General features: G+C 36.2%; 1 protein-coding gene across 2 annotated transcripts in view; it reads left to right on the top strand.

Moving 5' to 3' along the window:
* The window catches only part of SLC9A9 (solute carrier family 9 member A9), a 174,994-nt gene that overhangs the window by 52,902 nt on the left and 99,799 nt on the right, over nucleotides 1–22,293 (top strand). For both annotated transcript variants that reach the window (XM_065748030.1, XM_065748031.1), the window contains exons 7-8: nucleotides 13,848–13,986; nucleotides 14,825–14,930. In XM_065748030.1, coding sequence (XP_065604102.1) covers nucleotides 13,848–13,986; nucleotides 14,825–14,930 — 245 coding nt within the window. The remainder of the gene's footprint in view (nucleotides 1–13,847; nucleotides 13,987–14,824; nucleotides 14,931–22,293) is intronic.

Below are 22,293 nucleotides of genomic sequence, written 5' to 3'. Positions count from 1 at the left end.
ACTACTGGTTCCCCTTGGAAAAGATGAATTTGGCTACTCTTCACAGTGCTATTAGAAAGCTTACACAGCAAGCAGCAACTCAGCCAGACAAATAACAGAGTAACTGATAAATTAAAACAGCGAGGAGTTAATTGTTCAACAAGTTAGTGAGTGATTTTTAAAGGTGAAAGAAGAATCTTTTCAATTTATTATTTCTATAATAATGAAATTATGGTTGCCCATCTGCTCTTTTTACCTTTGAGGGAGGGTTTAGTTCCCTGCTTATTTTGTTGATGATAATTAGAATTTCACGTCACTGACCATCTGGAACAGGAGATGCAAGCTCTGGGAAGCTGACCAAGCTTGCTATTAGCAGGAACTTTAAAAGAGCTGATTTCCAAGAATGGAGGAAATCCTCTGTAACATAGTGGTGCCTTCGCTTAATAAAACTTCCTTTCTTTTTTGTCTATGAACCTTACTTTACAGAACAGTTCTGTGCTTAAATTGGCAAAATAAGTATGGAATTTCTGTAAATTCAGTTTGAAAATGTAAATTTTGGACAGAATGTTGTTAGGAGATAATCTTCATCACTCTATTTCTTTCACTTTCTAATATTTCAAATCCTTATTTCCAATACTAGTTCTGTAGTAAAATTCTGCTTATCTTCTCATTATTACATATAAGGTTCTCTCCAGCTATAGGTTATCTAATTGGCTGTATTTGTTTATGCAGTTTATTTGAATAGGCAGCCTTCAGTTGTGGTCTGGCAAACTAGAATAGATTTCAGTAAGTACTGTTATGGAGATTTCCCTCAGGGATGTATGAAAATATAACTTCGCTCAAATCAGCTGGGAATGTCTGTACTTGTCATATCCAATCAAATCAGACTAGCTGCAGGTATTTCTGTCCATTTATACACAAACAAACTGATAACATTTTAAAATATGAAATGCAAGCTCAGAATTAAGAGCTCTGCTTGCAGTGCTTGCGAATCACATCGAGGAGGCAATTATTTAGCTACATTTTCCATACAAATGACCGAATTGACATCAAAGCTTCTTCATTTCAAAGATTTCTATTGGGAGCTCTTTATAACTGAAGTACACCCTGGTACGAGTCAGCTTGTTTTCTGAGTTCTTCCAGATGTTTCTGTTTATCCAAATAACCTTTCTCTAGTGAATAAGACAGATTTTTTGAGAGGAAGATAATTACATACAGAGTCTAATTCCACTTACAGAGGCAACTCCCTCAACTCCCTTAGAGTTTAAAATGAATGTATTGATGCTATTCCTCTTGATCTGTTCCAAAAGAAAACTCATCTAGATGAGATACTGTCTGTAAGAATCTGCCTGGTACTTGTGGTAGATCAACAACAAGTTTTCAAGTCTTTTTAGGAGGGCAGACAGAAGAGGAATATGTGTTGGAAAGGTAAGGGAAGGTTTCCCTTTTTATTTACTTGGTACCAACCAATACCTGTTCACTGTTGAAAACCCTTCCAGAAATACAGAATCAAAGTGTGGCTATTTCAAAAACACAGAAGTTTTGTTGCACAAGTATGAAACCTCATGAAAATTCTTTTATCCCTTCTAGGCGTGGTTGTGATTATATGAAAAAAAATAAAAGAGCAACCTGCTCACACCGTGTTAGAGTGTACTGCCTATTTCCTGATCCCCTTCGCCCGAACTCTCCACAAGCTATATGCTAGTTTCATTTGAATTTTATCACTCTAACTTGCTGTAAATCCTATTTTTTATTTGACTACCAGCAGCATCAGGTAAACTGTTTCCAGCTGCAAGCCTTGATCTTTTAAGACTCAAATCCATAAGCTGCTGAGTCTGTTAGAGTGAAATGACATCACTCCACATGAAATTCTTTTGCATCTGTACACATGTACACACAGATTTTTGTTTGCATGAGGAATCATCCATAAAGTACATCAAAAAGGCACAAACGTTATCAAGTACTCAGTAGTTATCTAATGCTCAAAATATGTTTTCCTATTTTACAGAAGACAAGTTGAGACACACCTTCTCTAAATATTTTAATCAAATGTAATTTTTAGGGTTTATTTTTCATACACAGAAAATATTCCTCCCTTCATACCTAAGGCATTACTTCAATGTGAATGGTTTGACATTTGAATTAGAAACTTTAATGTTTTCAGAATATACTTTTGTCACTTGAGCAAAGAGAATAATTAATGGCACCAGCGTGCACCTGCCTTCCCTGAGTGCAAGGCACAGCAGGAGCAGGACTATATACCTCCAGCAAGTACATTTCATAGCTACTTAAACAGTGAGACTCAGCAAACTTCTATTCTTAGAATTTATTCCAATGGAGTTCCACTCTTTCATTTCCACCTGATTATTTTGGTCTCAGCTCCTTCTCTTACATTTTCAACAGGCAAAGGCCACTGTCTCTCTTTACCCATTCCACTGAATTGTATGACCTACTCCACCACTACTGCTGCAGTTACATGTCATTTTGTCTCTAATATTACACTGATAGAAATTATTTCTAAAGTGTCACCAAGTGCTGTTATCTGTTAATCCAATCTCCTTTATTTCCTAAAGACAATAGATAATCCCACTTTATTTCTGGTAATCTCTTTGTTCTCTACCTCATTTCATTGTGAAAAACAGAGGGGAGAGGAGGGCAAGAGAGCGATGCTGCTGTTCAGTTCTGAAGGCTGGTGTAACAGCAGGTGGCAGAATTTGGGGAGCAGCAATTGCAGAAGCACAAGCCTAATGCAAATGAGGTCTTAGAAGGTTATTAGCTGATGACATTTGTCAGATCTCTGCTGAGATTTGTCAGCTAACATTTCAGAAATCTTAATGTAGTAGATACAGACATATTTTCTTAAGGGTGAAAGACAGAGGAGAAACAGATGTGTAAATTCCTTTTTCCTCTCCTGAGGAGAGAAAAGTCTTAACTCAGGCAAGGATTTTGTCAAAGATGGAGAAAAAAATGTAGTTGCTCTATACTGCTTTTGCAAAATGAGTAGATTTCTGCTTCAGTAATTAACAAAAAGTTATCCTGAAAAGTGTGAATGCAAGAAGGAAATGTAGTCTAAAGTGCTGAACTGACAAAGTCACAAACCATGGAAAACCAGTGCATTACTTGACATGCTGCAGGTATGAACTCGGCTGAAAGATGTCTGATTGTCTGAATGATGTCTGACATATTTCAGACAATTGGAGCAGCAGTGTTGACAGTGTCCCTGAGAGAATCCAGCATTACTAAGCTTGATGGCTTCTGCTGTGTTTAGGAAAATGGGAGTTTGAAACTGCTGCAAAGAGTATTAAAGAAAAAAAATCCTGTCCTATCAATTTCCTCTTACTGTGTTTGGTACTTCGATGTTCCCTATCTAATTGCTAATTACAATGATCTACATATTTTGAATGCAATATCCATATGCATAAATTATTTATAGTCATAATGAAATTTCGATACCTAGTGATATGATCAGAGGATGATCTAAGAGCTTGGAGCACCTCTGATGAAGACAGACTGAGGGAGTTGGGCTTGTTTAGGTTGGAGAAGAAGAGGCTCCAAGAAGACCTCAGTGCAGTCTTCTGGTACTTGCAGGGAGCTTGCAAGCTGGAGGGGGACTGACAGTCTGATAGTGATGGGACAAGGAAGAAAGGCTTTAACTAAAAAGCGGGGAGATGTAGGTAAGATGTTAGGAAGAAATTTTTCACTCAAACGGTGGTGAGGCCCTGGCACTGCTGCCCAGATTGCTGTGGGTGCCCCCATCCCTGGAGACATTCACGGCCAGGTTGGATGGGGCCCTGAGCAGCCTGAGCTGCTGGCTGACAACCCTGCCCATGGCACGGGGGTTGAAACTGGGTGATTTTTAAGGCCTTCTCCAGCCTAAGTCATTCTATTATTATATTATGATTCTACAACATTAGAATTTGGATTTGAAAAAGAAATTTTAAATATGACTAAAACTTCGAACAAAACAGCTTTCCAACAATTTACTGATTAAACTGACATGCACTGTTGGTTCTTTACTTATTTCTCCACTACAAAATTTCACAGAATTAAAATCATTTTTAAACACACAGTATTTTCATTCTGTATTTCCATTCATTGCATACTTATACTCAAAAAAACCCCACAATTTATTCTTCCTTTCTATATTGTTCTACTGTGTAACAATTATAGCCAGAAACAATAGCAAGAGAAATGAGAATAAGAGCATACATAGCAAACCATTCCTCTCTGCTTTAAACAAACTGGAAAATAGTTATGGGTAAATTGACATATTCATGAAGAAAATAGTTCTGACTCCTTAAACACTTTTACAGTGTCATATTTTTATTACAATATTTTATTCCTACATAATAATGGAAAATATATGTTAGGACAACGTTATGATTCTTGGTTGCAGCACTTTGTTCTACTTTTTAGAGTTGGCATGACTGATCCTATAGCTAGGAAAATGATTCTATTGTGCATTTTTACTGTGTGGTGAATGCGTACATTTGTGAGGAAAGACCTTCATTGTAGTAATTCTGATGGCGATGAAGCTAGTGATAATTAGTTTCATTTTATTAATAGCTATATTTAAGACTCAAGGTACTGCCAGTCTAGAAAATAATCTATTTCAAAACTAAGTGGCAGCTATTAGTGTGCTGTAATAAATGTTTAGCCATAAATCAATGGAATTTTTACAAATCAAAGAGCAAAACTTGTTTGTGTATTGTTTCTGTACGATTTTTCAGCAGTGCATCAAAGCCACAGCTAATGGTATTTAATGGTAAGCAGGTATTTTGACTTTAAACAAAGGGAGATCTTCCTTAACTCTTCAAATCTTGCAGTTAAGAAACAGTTCATGATCAGATGCATGTCCAAAAACTGTAGCATAATTATTTGTGCATATTGCATGAATGTGGGTAGCCAGCTACAATTCAGAATGGGTTCACCCAATATGGTCTTTTGCAATTCCAGGCAAGGAGAAAGACTGATTCAAAGCCACTTTCCAACCTATCTGCATCCAGCCCAGCTCCTATACTCAGTCAGGCTAGACAGTTTGTCTTTAAACTCTTCCCTTGTTCATGTTTTGGGCAATTAATTCCTGCTCTGGGATTTTCAATCAGCATGTGTTAGAAATAAAAGCCCATACTTTTTTTTTTCCTACTTTGAATAAGTTCAGAGTTATTCTTTTGTCACATTCTCAGAAGTTCTCTCCTTAAACTTTTTTTCTCTAAGGTGACTTAAATGGATTACAAACCAACACAGTCAGGCACTGGAAAACTGAACTATCATTACTTGTGTTAGGAACTTCTGGATTAGACCTTCCTCGTAGTGCACCATCTCATGATAATAAGTTAATATACTGTGTCTAACATTAAATGTGATCTTAAAAAACCTCAGGATACAGAGTGGTAAGACAACAAATATATAAGATTACGATTTGAAAATGTCTACCGTGGCTTAGATTTTTCTTTCTCTTTATAAATCATAAATACCAAAAAGGTTAGCATATTATCAGAAAGGTAAGTGAAGAGAGCTTCAGGTCTACCTTTCTCCTCCTACAGTAATATTGCCATCATTCTTTGTGAGAAGCTCACAAGCTTTTGTAGCAAGTGAAGTGCATTTCCCTAAGGTAAATTTCATTCTGTTCATTTGCTATATTTGGATCAGAAGCAAAGCCCTACAATTCCAAATATCCCTAAATCCCTGTCCTCATATATCGAGAAGACAAAGCATGTAACTTATTTTGTTTCTGACATTATTATTGCCAACATCAAAGCATGCAATTCACATCTGGATTTATTTTAGACTTTCTCATGATAACAGCTGCATTTCTTGTCTTCACTTGGACACATTTTTTAAAATGAAAATTGCCATGGCAACAACTGCAACCATTTATTATACAGCAACAGAAGTGGAACTAATATCTGTGAGAGAAGCTCTGCTATCAAGATAGTATTTCATTCTGACAACACCAGAGTCATTTTTCCCTAGTCTTTCCTTTTTTATTTTTATTTTTTAAGAAAAATATAGAAAATATTTTCAATAATGAAATGTAGGTGGGATAGAACAGCTCAGGCGATTATAAAGATTTTCTTCTTTAGATTACTGGCTCATCTCAAATCCAGATTAGCAAGAGCCCAAAATTATCATCTGTTTGGTGAGGCCTTGAAAAAAATTGATAGGGTACCTAGATTTGAAAATCTCATTCCCATAACAGCTACAATCTCAGCTGCAGCACAGAGACAGCAAATAGTACATATGAAGGGTATGTATTCCCTGAGAGAAAATGGATTTTATCCATCCTTGAAGCGCACAAATATCTAATACAAAGGAAAAAATCATAGTTTGAAATACTGACACAAAATAGTTCAAAATCAGCTACACTTCAAGTTTTTCATTCATATCAGTTGCAACCTACTGGGTTACCTGTGGTAACGGACTATGCACTCCCCTGCTGAAAAATGGCTGAAGAGTATTGCACCAACCTCAAGCTACATGTTGTGCCAAGTCAGGATTTAAGTATGGTCATCCAGTGTATGGTCCAGGTACTTTAGGAATCACAGAGCCCATTTTCTTTGCATGTTTCCAACATAAGAAGTTTGTTTATTTGTTTGTTTTACAATAAAATTAGGGATGCTCTGGCACACGTTGCTCAGAGAGCTGTTGGGTGCCTTGTCCCTGGAGACCTTCAAGGTCAGGCTGCACGAGGGTCTGAGCTCCTGATTGAGCTGTAGATGATCCTGTTCGTTGAAGAGGAGTTGGACTAGATGGCCTTTAAAGGTTCCTTCCAACTGAAACGATTTTTTTATTCTATTGCTACAAAGAACAGACTATCCAGACTCTTAAGCAGCTATGAGCATTCTCCAACAGCAGACTACTCTGTCTAGGATGCAGTATTTTCATCAAGAACTGTATCTTACAAACCTCTTAACAGACAAGGAGTACCCATACTTCACTGTCCACTTAAAAAGTTCTAGATTTTCTTTGTACAAAGACAATCATTTAATTAAGATTTATTCTAGTACTTTGTGTCACAGACAATTTATTTCAGGGAGATAACATAAAGGAAAAATTGAGGAAACAAATAGAATAACTTCAATTGTAACTAAAATAAATTTGCCAAAGAAAATCTACCTCTAAAGAGTGGGGTACTTTCCTGTTTTACTCATACAGAGGAGGGAAATAGTGAAAGAACAGGCAACTTGTTCTTCCCAAGCTGGGAAGCACTGAGTACTTAAAACATTGTGTTTCCTCTGGGATCACTGAGCTGCACATCTCCTGTGAACCTGGACTGCTCTCTGGGAGAAAAAGTTGGACTCGTCACTCGTCACAGTAAATTAAGTCCCATAGTATCACCTTTTACAATTTTTGTACAAATAAAAATAGTATGTGGATAGAATTAAGCCTTCAAGAGCACTCTGAATTCTTAGCCCTATGTTCATAGAACCTTCACAATTACACTTGAATTCAATTTTTATCATTCAACAAACATATTGTTTTCACTGAATATCCTTTTTTTTGTGAACACATCACCCTGGACTAATAATATAAGAACTGTCACATAAATGAAAGGTTGTGTAAACATTTCTGACAAGTTTGGAAGCTTGGATCTAGGGACATGAAATCTGTGAATAGACAACTACTCTAAGTCGGAGGTCAGGAGTAGAGAGACAAAGAATAGTTTAAACTCATGGATTAGTAAAAGTGTTAACTGAGAGCATATCTAATTCCCTTAATGGCACAATATATCCCTTTGAATTTGAGGTTCTCTTTTTATATTCTACCATTTTGAAGCATTTATTGGGGATTGTTTCACTTACTGGATGCCTGAAGTTGCTTTTACAAGTATGAAGTGTTATACTTGCTAGATAAATTCTTATCAGTCATGTCTGGTTGCTCAAGAAGCATGGTGCAGAAGAATTGTTTCAAATACCATGTAGGACTGTATTTCTGTTACTCCTCTAGAGACCATTTAGAAGATATTTCTTTCTTGTTAAATCGTAGGATTCCTGGTTTGATAAATCACTGGTTTGTAACTTCTACAGTCATCTTTTCTATGCAGAAATACTGCACTATTTTTACAGGTCCGTTCTTCCAACTTGAAAATTCTGTTTTGGGTAAGTGTAAGTGATTAGAGGGATTCAAGGGGCAAGAAAAATGCAGTCCTTAGCTTACATGTTTCTTGGAGGCTGTTTCTACTTTCTTCCCATTACAGGCATCTTTGCAGTAGCCACTCAAGGCTCCATAAATGGGAGGACACACTTCAAGCCACTTTAAATATACAGACCATTTCAATTTATGCAGTGCTTGAAAAGAATGGAAGTTAAGCTCTGGGGTGGATTATAGTTGTGGCATCCAAATGAGAAAGGATCACATTTTCACACATAGCAGTCTCTAAATTATGTGCCTTTTGATATGATATACTCAAAAATAAAGACAGTCAGACAGTGGTAATAGTATAACGCAGAATGCAGCATATCCCATCACAAATGAACCACTATCAGCCATCTGTTCAATGCTGATGTGCTTCATTCCTCTAAAAGATATGGGACAGGTTTTTTAGAACAGAGTTGTCACTGGAAAATATGTAGATCTATGAAAATTAGACATTTAGAAGCAATAGCAATCATTTAAGTATAAAACATTCCTGTACAAAGCCCCAAATAAATGCTAAGATATTTTACTATTAAAGTCAAGGAATTTTAAGTCCAAGTTGCAGTTCATCAGGATTTCTTTCTATCAAAGATAAAAATAAGGTAACATTTTCATTACCTTGTCTGAGACAAATGCTAAGACATTTGTACATATAGAACATACAGTTCCTAGGAATCATGAGATTTTTGCTTTCACGTTGGTCAAATAAACCAAAAGGAAGAAAGAAATAAAACAGTTTATTTAATACGTATTTATAATCACTGATTCCAAATCATTCAATTAGCAATCTTCTGCTGTTTATACACATTTTTCCCCTGAAGCTTGAATACATTCTTTTTTTAATAGCATATTGTCTTTTTGTAAAATGTATCTAATATGTCTTGCATCACTTCGGTTTCTTACCATAACCACTTTGCTGTTCTGTTAGTTGCAAAAGATTAACACCTCTTTATTTGACCTTGCCACCCAAGCTTGAGACATATCAGGCCTCGAAAGGTACAGAAGCTAGCATACAAGATTTAACTTCATATACAGATTTTTCCTCAAAAATTGTCACGACTTCCTGAAAAAAATGTTGCTCTAATCAAAACACATTCAAAACTTTTCAAGTAAAATACTATTCAGCAAGAAAAACATCTTAAGAATGCACAAGTTATTCCTTGATGTCATGGTTTTATGATTTTTTGGTATTGGTATTCCACATCATAACATCATATAGTGCATTTAGTGTTAAAGAGTTAATGCTCCAGCTCCGTGGATCATCAATAGTTCCAGGTATACCTCATAGGTACATTAGGTTGGAAAGGACCTACAAGATCATCTAGTCCAACAATCCTCCTATCACCATCCCTACACACTGAACTACTAAATCAAATCCCTTAGCACCTCATCTAAACGCTTCTTGAACCTGTGTCAGAAGAAAAGAAGAACTACATTCCCCAGAGAACTGTGCGATACTTGCGCTTTTACGTATTTACGCTTAGAGGGAAAGATAAAAGCTGTCTGTGGTCACAGGACACTCTCTTTCCTTTGGGATGGACTCAGCAGTGGGTGCTCGCTGCCGTCCACCTTCAGCGCTTAGCATAAGGTCTTCAGACACTCTCTCTTGCTCATTTTATTTGATTTATTAGCTTTAATTCCAATTATATTGTATTATATTGTGTTATTTTGTTTTCCAATATCTTATTTAGTAAATTAGCTTTCCTCCTCAGATCGTTGCCGCTGTTTTGTTCCCTTTTCCCTTTCCCCCTTCCCCTTTCCTGCGGTGTGGGTCCATGGGTCCCCCGCACCAATCGTCACAGAACCAGGCCGAACCTGCCCGTAAACCGTTGACACTTGAGAATTAAGATGTAAATGGCAAGATGACTATGCTCCTTATAAAGCCTTACATTCCCTTTAAAGCCTAATGACACATTCTTTGTCATACCAATATATCATCTTAAAACAATCCTGACAGGTCACGGAGGAAAGAAGCAGAATGATCAGCATGGAACAAATGGCACAAAGTGTAAATCCTTCTTTCAGTCTCAAGCAAAACCCACAGTCATAACTTGCAGGTTATTGTATAAAAACATATTGCCTGTATTTCCTTTTCTAAAGCTGCAAAAGCTCTTAGCCCTGTCCATTAGTATTTGATCAAGGAAGCCCAGAAGAACTAGGAAGAAAAGGAGATCAGTGAGATAGTTTACTACAACAGAAAATACAAGCTAATCCTTATAAGAATCAGTGAGTAAGCTGTTATTTTTAACTCTACCCAGTGCACAGAAAAGAAGAGGCAGAAGATACAAAACATACGTATAGATGGATAATAGGGACTGGAGGAGATGTTTGTGATATATGTCTATTGAGCATTCATTCATCACCTTGAAAAAATGTCTCCATTCCTTAACTGTGTCTAATTATGGGTTGTAGATAAATTTCGATCTTTATCAGTTCTGTTCAGTTATCAATCTCTGATGACAGTTTTCTATTGTATTTATTTTTAGGATTTGTCTAATCCACCTTTGATATAAACTTATGTAAATACCTCACTTTTGACTTAACCTATTTCAACAATAAGGAAACTTCTAACTTTTTTAAGTTTCAAATTTAGTATCAAGATTTTACACACAGCTTGTTAATAAACTGAGATCACCCCCTTTCAGAACAGGCGCCCTGAGTGGACTAGCAGAAATAAGCCATGCCAGCACGTTTCTGGAGTTGCTTTCTGAGGAAGAAGCAGAAAAGCAGAGGCTCTGTAAGGTTAATTATGGTTTCCTTCAGTGTTAAACTTTGAAATTTTGCATTTAGGTAAAATGACTGACTCAGTAGGAAGTGATGAAATAAGTAGAACAGGATTTAATACTGTTTAAGTATAGTTTATGTAAGAAAATTATCAGGTAAATGAGCATGCATTTTAGATGCTTAGAAGGATTAAAAGATAGTGTTATATTAAAAAAAAATCAGAAAAATAACGAAGCTAGCACAGGATAATGTAAAATCAAAAACTGAGGTATGTAAGAAAAAGATACATGTGGAAAACCTGAGTTTTGGAAACATTTAGAGCAAAAACTATAGTTGCCATAATGAGCATATGTTTTGTTATGGTGGTTAAAATTTCGTGTTTCTGGAGGGCATATTAAGTAGAAAATCTCCCAGTGAAAGTCAGTTACTCCATATTTGTTATTGAAATAACTACACTAAGAATAGGATGTTTTTTCTGAACCTGAATGCCTTCGGTAATTTGGAGGGTGAACTGGAATCACTTTTGACAAGAAAATACAACTTTTTGTCTTAAGTTTAGCATGCTTAATAAAAAAGTCATTTAATGGTTATAGCTGAAGCTTGACTAGTAAACTTTCACTCCCTGCCAATACTTCTTTTCTTTGGCTTTTTATTTCTGAGAATTCTTTTTGTGATCAGAGCCCATTAATTTAATATAACAGTTTTGCTTGATTTTAGGATGTGGTCAGATTCACCTCCCTGAATTCACCACTCAAGTAGTACTTGTGACACAGAATGTCAATTCCTAATTTATAATCCATTAATCAATATATTTTAGCAGCTGCAGTCTCTGTACACTTACTAGACTTAAATAACAGAGAATCAAGTTGCTTCTTTACTGTCAAGAAATGCCTTAAGTTTTAGTTCTAGCATTTCTGATCACACTACCAAATATTTTCAACTCTAAATAACTAACTAAACTGAAGCCCTTGCTAAGTATACAAAATGCACTCAGTACATTACATTACAGAATCACAGAAATATTTTGAGTTGGAATGGACCTTAAATATGATGTAGTTCCAAGTCCCTTGCCATGTGCAGGGATATATTCCTCCAGATCAGGTTGCCTAAAGCCCCGTCCAACCTGACCTTGAATGCTTCCAGGGCATCCACAATTTCTCTGGACAGCTCATTCCAGCACCTCACCATCATCATCATAAAGAATTTCTTTCTAGTGTCTAATCTAAATCTACCCTCTTCTAGTTTAAAACCATTACCCTTTGTCCTGTCACTACATGCCCTGACAAAGAACCTTTCTCCATCTTTATTGGAAGCCTCTTTTAAATACTGGGAGACCACTTTAACGTAATATATAATAGAATCAGAGAATACTGCCTAGAGCCTTCTCTAGGCTAAACATACGCAGTGTCACAGCTGATAGAATTTCCTTTGATACACAGTTATCTCATCCAATTAGCACATGTGTATATGTCTTAGTATAGTACTTTATGTCCTATGGGGTCTTAAACAACAAATATTCAGTAGGCCAGAGATGAAAAATATATCAGAAGTTATTAGAGAGGAAAGAAAATTATAACTGATCCCTGGTCTAAGAGATTCACAGCTGAAAGAGGACTGTCAGTTAGCATTCTGGGAGCAGCATTGTGTGCAGATGCATTAATGACACTTTCTGCTATGAATCATTTCATTAGTTTTGTGGTAGCGCATCACCATAACTTGACATCAGATTTTGATGATCAGTGATTTCTGTTCTAGAGGTTATGTATTCATGACTCATATTTCATGATGCCCCACATCATATACTGTTAGAAACCTTGTGCCTTTTTTTACTGACTGAGAATGTAAGATTTATTTTCATATCTTCATATTGTATGGAAATTCCTGAATTAATAAAACTGCTTAGAAAATCCTTCATACAGAACTGCTTTTCTAAACTTTGTCTCCAGATGGAAGAAATCACACTGCTGGGGCCGTATACTTAATATGCAAGAGCTTGAAAGATATTTTAGGAATTCTAAATTTTTAATGCTTAAAATACCAATCATTATCCAGCAACCCAAGCTACTTTCTGGAATCCAGTGCCAAGCTCAGTATATTATCTTTGACAATATACATGAAGGACCTACAGCACTGAAAGCAACAGAAGCACAGAGGTCTGAAATGTAGCTTAATTAGTGTCTGGGAAGCTTAGGACTACTGTGCATAATATTTTCAGAAGAAAAAGAGCATACATGTTTAGTATTCCTAATGTGGACAATTGACTAGTGGCAAATGCTAGATTTGAACCACATAAAAATAAGTGTGCGGTTTCCCCTCTTGTGACATCATTTCCCATTCAAAAATACCCTTGAGGGGTGCACTCAGAAGTGGGATGTGGGAGATGACCTTTGACAACTTCAGCAATTTCTTTCAGTAGGACAACATTCATCCTGTCCAGAAGGTTTCCTGTTGTTGAGCTCTTGCTATGTTTTCAGTTCTATTTATGAAGGGTTACACCAAGAAGGGAACCACTAGGTAGTTTATGACAAGATTGCTGCTGCAGATATTCAGTACCTACTGTGATTTGTATCACCCATTTGAGCCTCAGCCATAACGTTGCAGTTTTTATCAGGAATATCTGTGAATATATAACTGCTCTGAAGACATATGGTCAATAAATAATTCAGTTATCTATCTCCCCTGCAGATTTCTCATACACCTACCACCTATTAATGTGTAGTTGGCCTAGAAACAATATTCTTTATGGCACTACTAGTATAAAAATGTTTACTGACTGGCAGCAGACTGTTGATTTCCATTGCGATACCTTGAAAATAAACTGTTTTCCACCCCAGTCTCCATCTGCTTTGCATTCCCATCTGCTATCAGCCCAAAGATGCCTTGTTTTGTATTTTGAGTCCCTAAAAAAGCCTATTTCCACTTATTGATTCCAGTATTATACGATTGTGACTATATTCATGATTGTATTTTCTCTCCTTGCCCCTATCCCTTTGTTTTCTTTTCAGCTCTATATCCATTTACAGTCCTAAGGAGAATCCTAATGCATTTGATGCTGCTGCTTTCTTTCAGTCAGTGGGAAATTTCCTGGGGATCTTTGCTGGATCATTTGCTATGGGATCCTCTTATGCGGTTGTCACAGCTTTAATATCCTTTATGGCTCATTTTCAGTAAGAAAATCTATATGTGTGGTACCTGAGACTGACTGCCTTTACTTTCAGATTAAACCTTTCCATTGTTGCCTCAAGATTTCACAGTCAAATCATAATGATAAGTCACTTAATTTGTCAGAATCCACAAAGAACTTACATCAATCTCCAAATGTTGTGCACATCTGTTTCTAACATTAGGCAAGACCGTGGTCTTCAGGGCTTGTAAATGAGAAACTGAGGTTTTTAAGCATTCTGAGGTCAAATTAAAAATTTATGACTACACTAACATGCCTATGACTGCACAGACTACACACCGGTGGTAATCATAGAAAAATATGACAAAGTCCAAACTACAAAACAAGACAAAGTCAGTCTACCTAAAATAAAAATAAAAGATATATCTCTCACCCTTCACTTTTTCTTCCATTTTACGATTTGTCATGTAAAACACTATAAAGTAGGAATAGCAGCTACTTTCATCTTTCTTGCATCAATATAAATGTTAAACAAACGCCAGTCAATGCAGAATCAGACAAAATAAGTTTCTTTCCCATTTTTCTGAGAAAAAATGCAACTGATTAGGCACTGGTTCAAAAACTACAGACATACTTCAAATGGCAGACTTGTAAAATTAAGTTATTTATAACCTGAGCTGGAAACTTCTCTTTGAGAATTTAGAAGTGGTGTAGTTTTTTCCTGAGTTCACATTGTATGGAAGAGTATGCTGAGTACTCTTTCTTCCTTTTATTTTTTTTTCTTCAGTATGGGGACAATTTTAGCTTATGAAATAGTTGGGTTTTTTTTTTTACTTTTCCTTAGTAATATTTCAGCACTTGACAAAATTTACAAAGCTGTGTGAGTTCCCCATGTTGGAGACAGGTCTGTTTTTCCTCCTATCTTGGAGTGCCTTCTTATCAGCAGAAGCTGCTGGTCTCACAGGTAAGTGTTAACATTTTATTGAATAAGAGGAGTTTCATAAAGTACCTCTAGCGTGGAAAAATTGCATGTTTATTTTGGGCATGACATCTTATATAAAGCTTCTATGAGCCAGTTGCTCTACTGGACGTTATTTCATCTCCAAGAAGAAATCTGTAGGGACATTGCACAGTTCTGCCAGAAAAGGTCTTGTTAAATTGGGCTGACCTCCTCAGTCCTCTCTCTTGTCTATCTACAATTTCCCATCACTCTATTAAACTCATTATTAATCCCACTATTAACCACCTCCTATAGGGCCAAAGATGACAGGAAACGTGAGGAAAAAAAAATATAGCGTGCTGTGTGACATATACTATTCGGGATGGTGTGCTTCCCTTCATGCACCGTGTCCTGGTACCTCCTCCTGATTTCCCCACCATAGACACTAAATATCTCTATAAAACACCTTTTACAAAAAGACTAAGTTATGCTGCATCCCTGTGAAAGGTGAAAAGACAGATCTGATTGTTTTTTTCTTTTTTTCCTCAAGTAGATTAGGAGAGAGAATGCAATTGTAGTCAATTTCATACCCAGGGACTGCTTTTAGAAATGTAGAGAGTCCACAGAAATTAAGGCACATAGTTTATCTAGATAGCAAACTATTGTGTAGTGTGATTTGAAAGAACAAACTTCATAATAGCTTGATCATTTTAATGTTCTTGATGCTGTCACCTCTAAAATCTAGTGCTCTAATTAACATCATGGAACCAGAGGAAGAAAAGCACTTAATGAAGTGTTAATGCAGCCCATGCTGTTTTGTTTGCAAAACTGTTCAATGCTTTCCTGAAGTCAGGAGTTATATTTCCACTGAGTTCTGTGGAACCAGCGTGCTACTTCTTAAATCTTAGCCATGCTATTAACTTATTTTCCAATTAGTATTACACCTGTATCTTCCAACATCTTTACCATATTAAATACAAAATGTTGTGCCCTGCTTCCTGCCAAAAACTTCAGGCCAATAAATATAGAGAAGGATGCACGAACTGAATGAAAGAAAATACTCTATCACATGGAGAAAATCAGATTCCACCTTGATTAAAAGTCTATTTTGTTTCTTTATGTGTAATGACTTTAAAATGTGATACAATTACTAAAAATTGCCTTTTATATTTATTGATTTAAAATACAGTCCAAACTGAGAAGAAAGATACTATATTTCATCAAGGAAAAAATGCATACCTACTAAACTATACATTAAATCCAAAAAAAGAATTTGTAAGGGAAGTACTATCACCTTTTGTAGCCTTAGGTGCTACACCAAAGGTTGGATTTGTTGGGCATAGGAAAAAAAAACAGCACATCCAGAAAGAAAAAAGACAATATAGTAGCAAACGTGGTAACTGTAGTACTGTAGTCTCTCCTGGTAGCCAATGTGAAGACTGCTTTATTTCTCCTTCATTTAATAATATATAAAATACATAAGAAAAAAGAGCAACAGGACTATTAAACAACATTAGCCTTGGAAAGCAATTTTAAATGTACACATGTAATGTCACATGTAATGTTGTGTGAAGGCAAAGTTTAATCTTGAGAGTTTTATCAATTAGATTTCGTCTTTCAGTTTCTGTGAAAGGCTTTTGTCAAAAGCTGTTAAGGTGGAAAAAGCTCATGGAGCCTTTCCTGTAGCTTCATAAGCCCAAAGCAATGTTTTCTAAGTACATGAACTTATTAATAATTCCAATATATTTTATTTGTCTAGTTTAAACAGCTTTGCTGTTCCTTTAACATTTCCTCAGTCTCATCTGAAATACCTCTAACTCTGTTCCTTTCATAGTATGATCTTAAACATACAGTTCAGCAAGAAAATTAATATATTGCCTAATAAATGTTCAGCAGACTGAGTTTCTGTCAGGGGTACAGATTCCAGTGAAATCAGGCTCTGATTTCACATACCCATGCTAATGGAATCTGTGTAAAATGCAGTTTTGCATGTAGTATCCCAAATGGTGGTATGTAATGCACAAAGTACCTGTTGGAGGAGGCACACGGAGTCTGGGAGGAAGCCAGTTGGCCAGCTGACCTCCAGAGTGCACTCAGCTTCTAATGCATACTTTATTATTTCCAGTCTTTTCCAGTTTACTTGCTTTGCCCATTTTCTAACTTAAAACCAGATCATGCATATGTCATTTTCAAGTGTGTTTGCCCTCAAAAGTAATCATTAGAATTAAGAAGTGTCATAACCACGCAATGGCTGTGGTGGACTACTTTATTTATTGAATTGAATTCCTAGTTAAAAATCTTTGACTTCAGCAAACTTGCTTCAAATATTAACAAAATCCATGGTACATCACTTACACCTATATTCTTCATTTTCCCTGGATGTTGTGTCTCTTCTACTCAGTCTTTCTGAGTGAACTTCAAAGGCTTAGCACTTTCACATCAGTATTTACCTGAAGCTATTAAGTAACGTAATCTAAAAATAATTTTATTCTTATAATACTTCCCACACTGCCTCATCAATCACCAAGCATCTTTTGAACTCTAATACTGAAGTTTGTCATAACGCATAAATAAAAGACTATGCTGTGTTTTGTGTAGGTGTACTGTAGGTAAAGCAGAGTGTTAAGCTTGCAGATTTTTTTTTAATAAAATGTGAATTAATATAGCAGTATAGGTTAACATTGTATTAAAAATATATATACAATGGGATATTTTGTGGTACAGGATATAACAAGGAATATATGGCTCTGATCCTAACTCTAAAGCTGATGCAATCAAATTAGCAAAACAAAATGCAAACCTGAGATGGCTACACAATTACTATTGTACAGATAACTACAAATTCAAAATTAATGGAATGGTTATTAATCTTATAGCTGTATTGTCAAGCTATAACACATTTAGGGTAAATTGATTCTTAAACAGTGGAGTATAAGCAATTTACACATTTTCTGATTTGCCCTGAATTGTATTTCATTCCTAACAGCTGAGTGAAGTCATAATAAGGGAGTCCTACACATGTATTCATTTAATGCATACTTCTAAGTCACATATAATTTAGTAGTGTAAAAGCATCAGAATTACAGCCAACTGCTCTACTTTCCTAGTGCAAAGTGACTCCTGAGCAGATGTGAGAGATACTGAATGAGTTCTGTATGTAAAGAAAGAAGGATTTCTTGAAACCTTTTCAGCTTATTTTACATGCCAAACAAAGACCTGGTATAAGAATCTAAGTCTCAAAGGAAAAAACTTTGGAAAAGATCATCTAGTGCAGCCCAAAATGTCTTCTGATCATTATGGGGAAATTAGTTTGTCATAAAAAAATACTGCTGCTTCCTCATCCACTTCAACTATTAACTGAATGTTCCACGATATGTCTGACACCCACCATCTAACACAAGGGCTAACTTGGGAGCACAGTCTGCCTAGTAAGGAAGGTTTTCCTCCAAAAATAAGTAAGCAGTTTATTTATAACACATATCTAGTCCAAAAAAAGAAACTCTAAACATGTTGGACAACTGGGCAGTTTTGGGCTATCTTTGTATTTAGGACATAACAAGAAGAAATGCACCAATTCCCAGTTCCTTTATCAATGCTGACAAATTGCTTTAATCCCTGCGGCTCTTCACTGCTCTCATCTGTTTGCTGTAATTTATCGAAGATCCATCCTCTACCTCATTGCTTTATTGAACTGTTGGAACCAGTTCCTCACATTTTATCTCCATCAGAAGGGATCATCACATATCTTTCTCCCTGCAGTTCTGAGCAGTGTGAACACAATGTAATTTAGTACCTAATTGTCTTTAACTCGCCAGCCTCACATTATTCTATAAAAGGAGGTTATTTTGGGCTTTAAATTTTCAGATTTGTGATTTTCTTTCCTTACTATTCAAAAATACTTGTACAACACATGACACATTAAGTAGATAGACTTTCCCAGTAACAAGGTAGAGGGAGTAGCATGGGCCAAAAGGAAAGAGACTTCATCTTTCTTAAGCTGCAGTTCTGCCACTCCTAGAAAGAAAAGATGGAATCAGAGTCTAATTAGAGAAGCAGTCTCTAGGTGCATAAGAAGATGGCACTTGCACTGTTACACAGAGACAGATGACAGCTGAGCAGATTTGCCACTTATTACTGACACTACAGGACTTCAGAGATAGCCCTGGATGATATATGTGATAGACGAGATGTCAGGAATGAGTTCTCTACTTGATAGGATGCCATACAAATACTTCCCTGACAAAAATGCTAAATCCAATACTCTGTGCAGTTTCAATTATCCCACTTACCCTTGTAACAGCATCACCTGCCTAGATGTGCATATACTTAAGGCCATGCTTGGGTCCGGCCAACATTGGAGCTGCTGTAGGTACAGCCTTTTAAGACAGTAAGAGAAGAGGAGAAAGGTCTTTCTTTTTACTGAATAGTACAACACATTCTTATGTGGCATTAGGCTGAGACTGGTGAACAGTTGCGTAAAATCAGAACAGTATCACTAAGCTGATGGTAATTGTCCATATTAATTTGAGGTGTTACCAATAGACAACACTGTAAGGATAAACAAAATACAAACTCCTAGCACATCTAGAATAAAACCTGGCATGTGTCACCACAGGAGTTCCAACCTAAACGGAATTCAGTAATGTTTTTAAGGTTACAGAAGTACAACACAGAAGCTCTGTTCCTATTTGAAGTAGACAGGGACAGTATCACAGCTTATTCCACAAATGAGGTCATACAAGATTCCCTCAGCTCTGTCTTTTGTTGTTTTCTGACACCTCAAGTCACTCCAACATAAAATCAATTTAAGACAATTCCAGAGGTGAAAGCTCTGTGAACAAAGCAGGAACTGGTTTTACATTGGTGTGGGTCCAATGAAAGAAGCCTTAAACCTTTGCTTCAGGATTAAGCAAATGATTAGTCACACTGTACCCTCGCTGAAAACAAACTGAATAGGGATATTATCACTGTTGAGTTTATAGCCTTATTACTGCAACAATTTCATGCAGAAGACAGTGTTTCTTTTCCTGTCACTCACAGATTCACACTGCACTGGAATATGCCCTCTGGGCTGCGTGGAGATTTCCTGACATAAACACAACTCCACATTGTTTTCTTTATATATGTTCTCTATTATCTGGGTGCTCTGTATTGTCTTTTCCTACATTTCTCTGCCTCTGCTGCACAATTGGTTCCTCTCACATTGTACTGTGGCATGTGCATGTTGGGAATCATAGTGCCATCCCAGAAGCTCTGGGAAGCTTCAAAGTTGTGATGAAAACCTGGCAATTTAGCTGCAGGTCATTCCACAAGTTCTACATTTTATCCAGTCATTCACTCCTTTGTTTTCCCAGAAGGTAGGGAATAGGGTTTTTTGTTTGTTTTCTAAATTCTTTCTTTTACCATTAAAGGATCTGACAACTAGAGACACAGTAACAGATTTTTTCTCCCAAATTAGAAATTTATGAAGTTTAAATTTTGTCCAGTCACTTCTAGACTTGCATTAAAAAACACACTCCAGGCATGCAGCCCCTCTCTGACAAAATACGGGGTTTTATTCTCCACTATAGCACCAATTATTGAAAAATGACATTGTACCTTCACCTCCTTGTGAAATAATACGTAATGAACATTTATTCTCTTTTGCTCATAATATAAATTATTTTAAGATTAGCATTTATTTTTATACATGTTATCGTTTGGCCTTCCTATACCATTCCTGAATATTACTAGCTTTTGTCTTAACAGGGATTTCAGCTATAAGTATTCAGGAAAATCAATGTAAGATCTCAAATTACATGAACAGCTAATAAGCTGTTTCCTCATAGATAAAGAGCAAAAATCAAGCACAATGGTATGCTTTTATGCCTAATGAAACTTCTTCAAAGAGATTAAGCTGCAGCTGAAACTTCAGAAGCATCTATCAACTGTATTGTGAGGTTCCTCATTTTTTATATCAAGTGAAAATTGTAGGTAATATTATCTATAGAGCTGTAATACACTACACTCAACAGCTCATTTCCCCTTTCATCTCTAAACTGCTCTGGTTAACCTGTTCTGCAAGTGTAGTACTAAAATTGTCTCTAATCCCTGACTTTTCCTCTTTACAATTGAAATATTATAACAACACTGAAATTGAGCCAGACCCCAGCGCCCTGAAATTACAGCACTGACTGCTAGACTGGTAGTAGGGACCATCCCACTTGTTCTGCCTCCCTGCACCTAATAAATTCTTCCTGTTTACAATTCCAGCATTATCACATTTGTTGTCCTCTATTTCCCTGTGAAAAAAGCCTGCAAAAATTAGACAACTCAGTTTATGCTCCATATTACATTTTGCAATCCAGCTAACTTTAGAAATAAGCTTTTTAGTCTTACAAAGAAGGAAATCCAGATTTCATTCATTTTGTTCCCTCTAACTAATAAGACTTTTTTTTTTTGCCTCTTGAGGTACTGTTCTCCTTTATCCTTTGTAGTTACATTAGCATGTAATTGATCATTACTCTTAAGTAATCCTTTTTAAGAAAATTGATTTTTTTGCAAGCTTTTTAACGAAGCATTCATTGTGAAAGGCAAGGCAGGCTGGCACATATTATGCTTCCACTTGTAGCACCTGAAACATTCCACTGCATTCCCAGGTTTCTAGTTTCTACACTTGCATAATTACATGGTTCAGATCATTTATTCCTATTGTAAATCAGATTTCAAGTATTTTATTCCTTATGCCATTCTCTCAGTTCTCCTGCTGCCAATAATTAACAGTTTCTTAGCAGTCAAAAACACTGTATAATCATCACAGAATTTAATAATCAATTTTAAAAATGCTGTGCTTGGCACAGCAATGACTCATGTAGAAGAAAATGAATCACAAACTCTTATCTTTGCTCCTATTACTGAGCCCAGAGCTACTGGTACTTACAAACATTACTGATCAGGTATGTTTTTTTTTTTTTAAACTGAAACTTCATTATTTGAACATCCCATTGCATATGAGAATACCTTGAGAATGTACAGACTCCCCAGATTACATCTGCGCAATAGTTCAGTTAGTGAAGGGAAAAAAAAGTCTTACTGAGGAACACAATTATACCTCAATAAGAACAGTGAAATTCCTGGAACATATTTAGACAGTTACAGTCACAGTCACATCACTACCAGCAATATTTACTGCAAAGAAAGGCCTTAGTACAGTTAGAATAAATACATATCAAAACAGGCATAAGAAAATAAGCACTAAAAACAAAGACAGCAGATAAAGCTTGCTATGATTTCTCTTGGCTATAGAGATTGTGTAACGTAGAAAAAATACAGGTAAGTTTACAATATAAAGAGAACCCAGAAGCAAAGAAAATGTTCACACTGCTTCATGAGAAGAAAAAAAATGCTT

This window comes from Cyrtonyx montezumae, unplaced genomic scaffold (assembly GCF_038088225.1).
Source record: "Cyrtonyx montezumae isolate F1298 unplaced genomic scaffold, pur_monq_1.0 scaffold_5, whole genome shotgun sequence".
NCBI lineage: Eukaryota > Metazoa > Chordata > Aves > Galliformes > Odontophoridae > Cyrtonyx > Cyrtonyx montezumae.
Note: the sequence above shows the minus strand (reverse complement) of the source record. Positions and strands in the feature narration are given on the sequence as shown.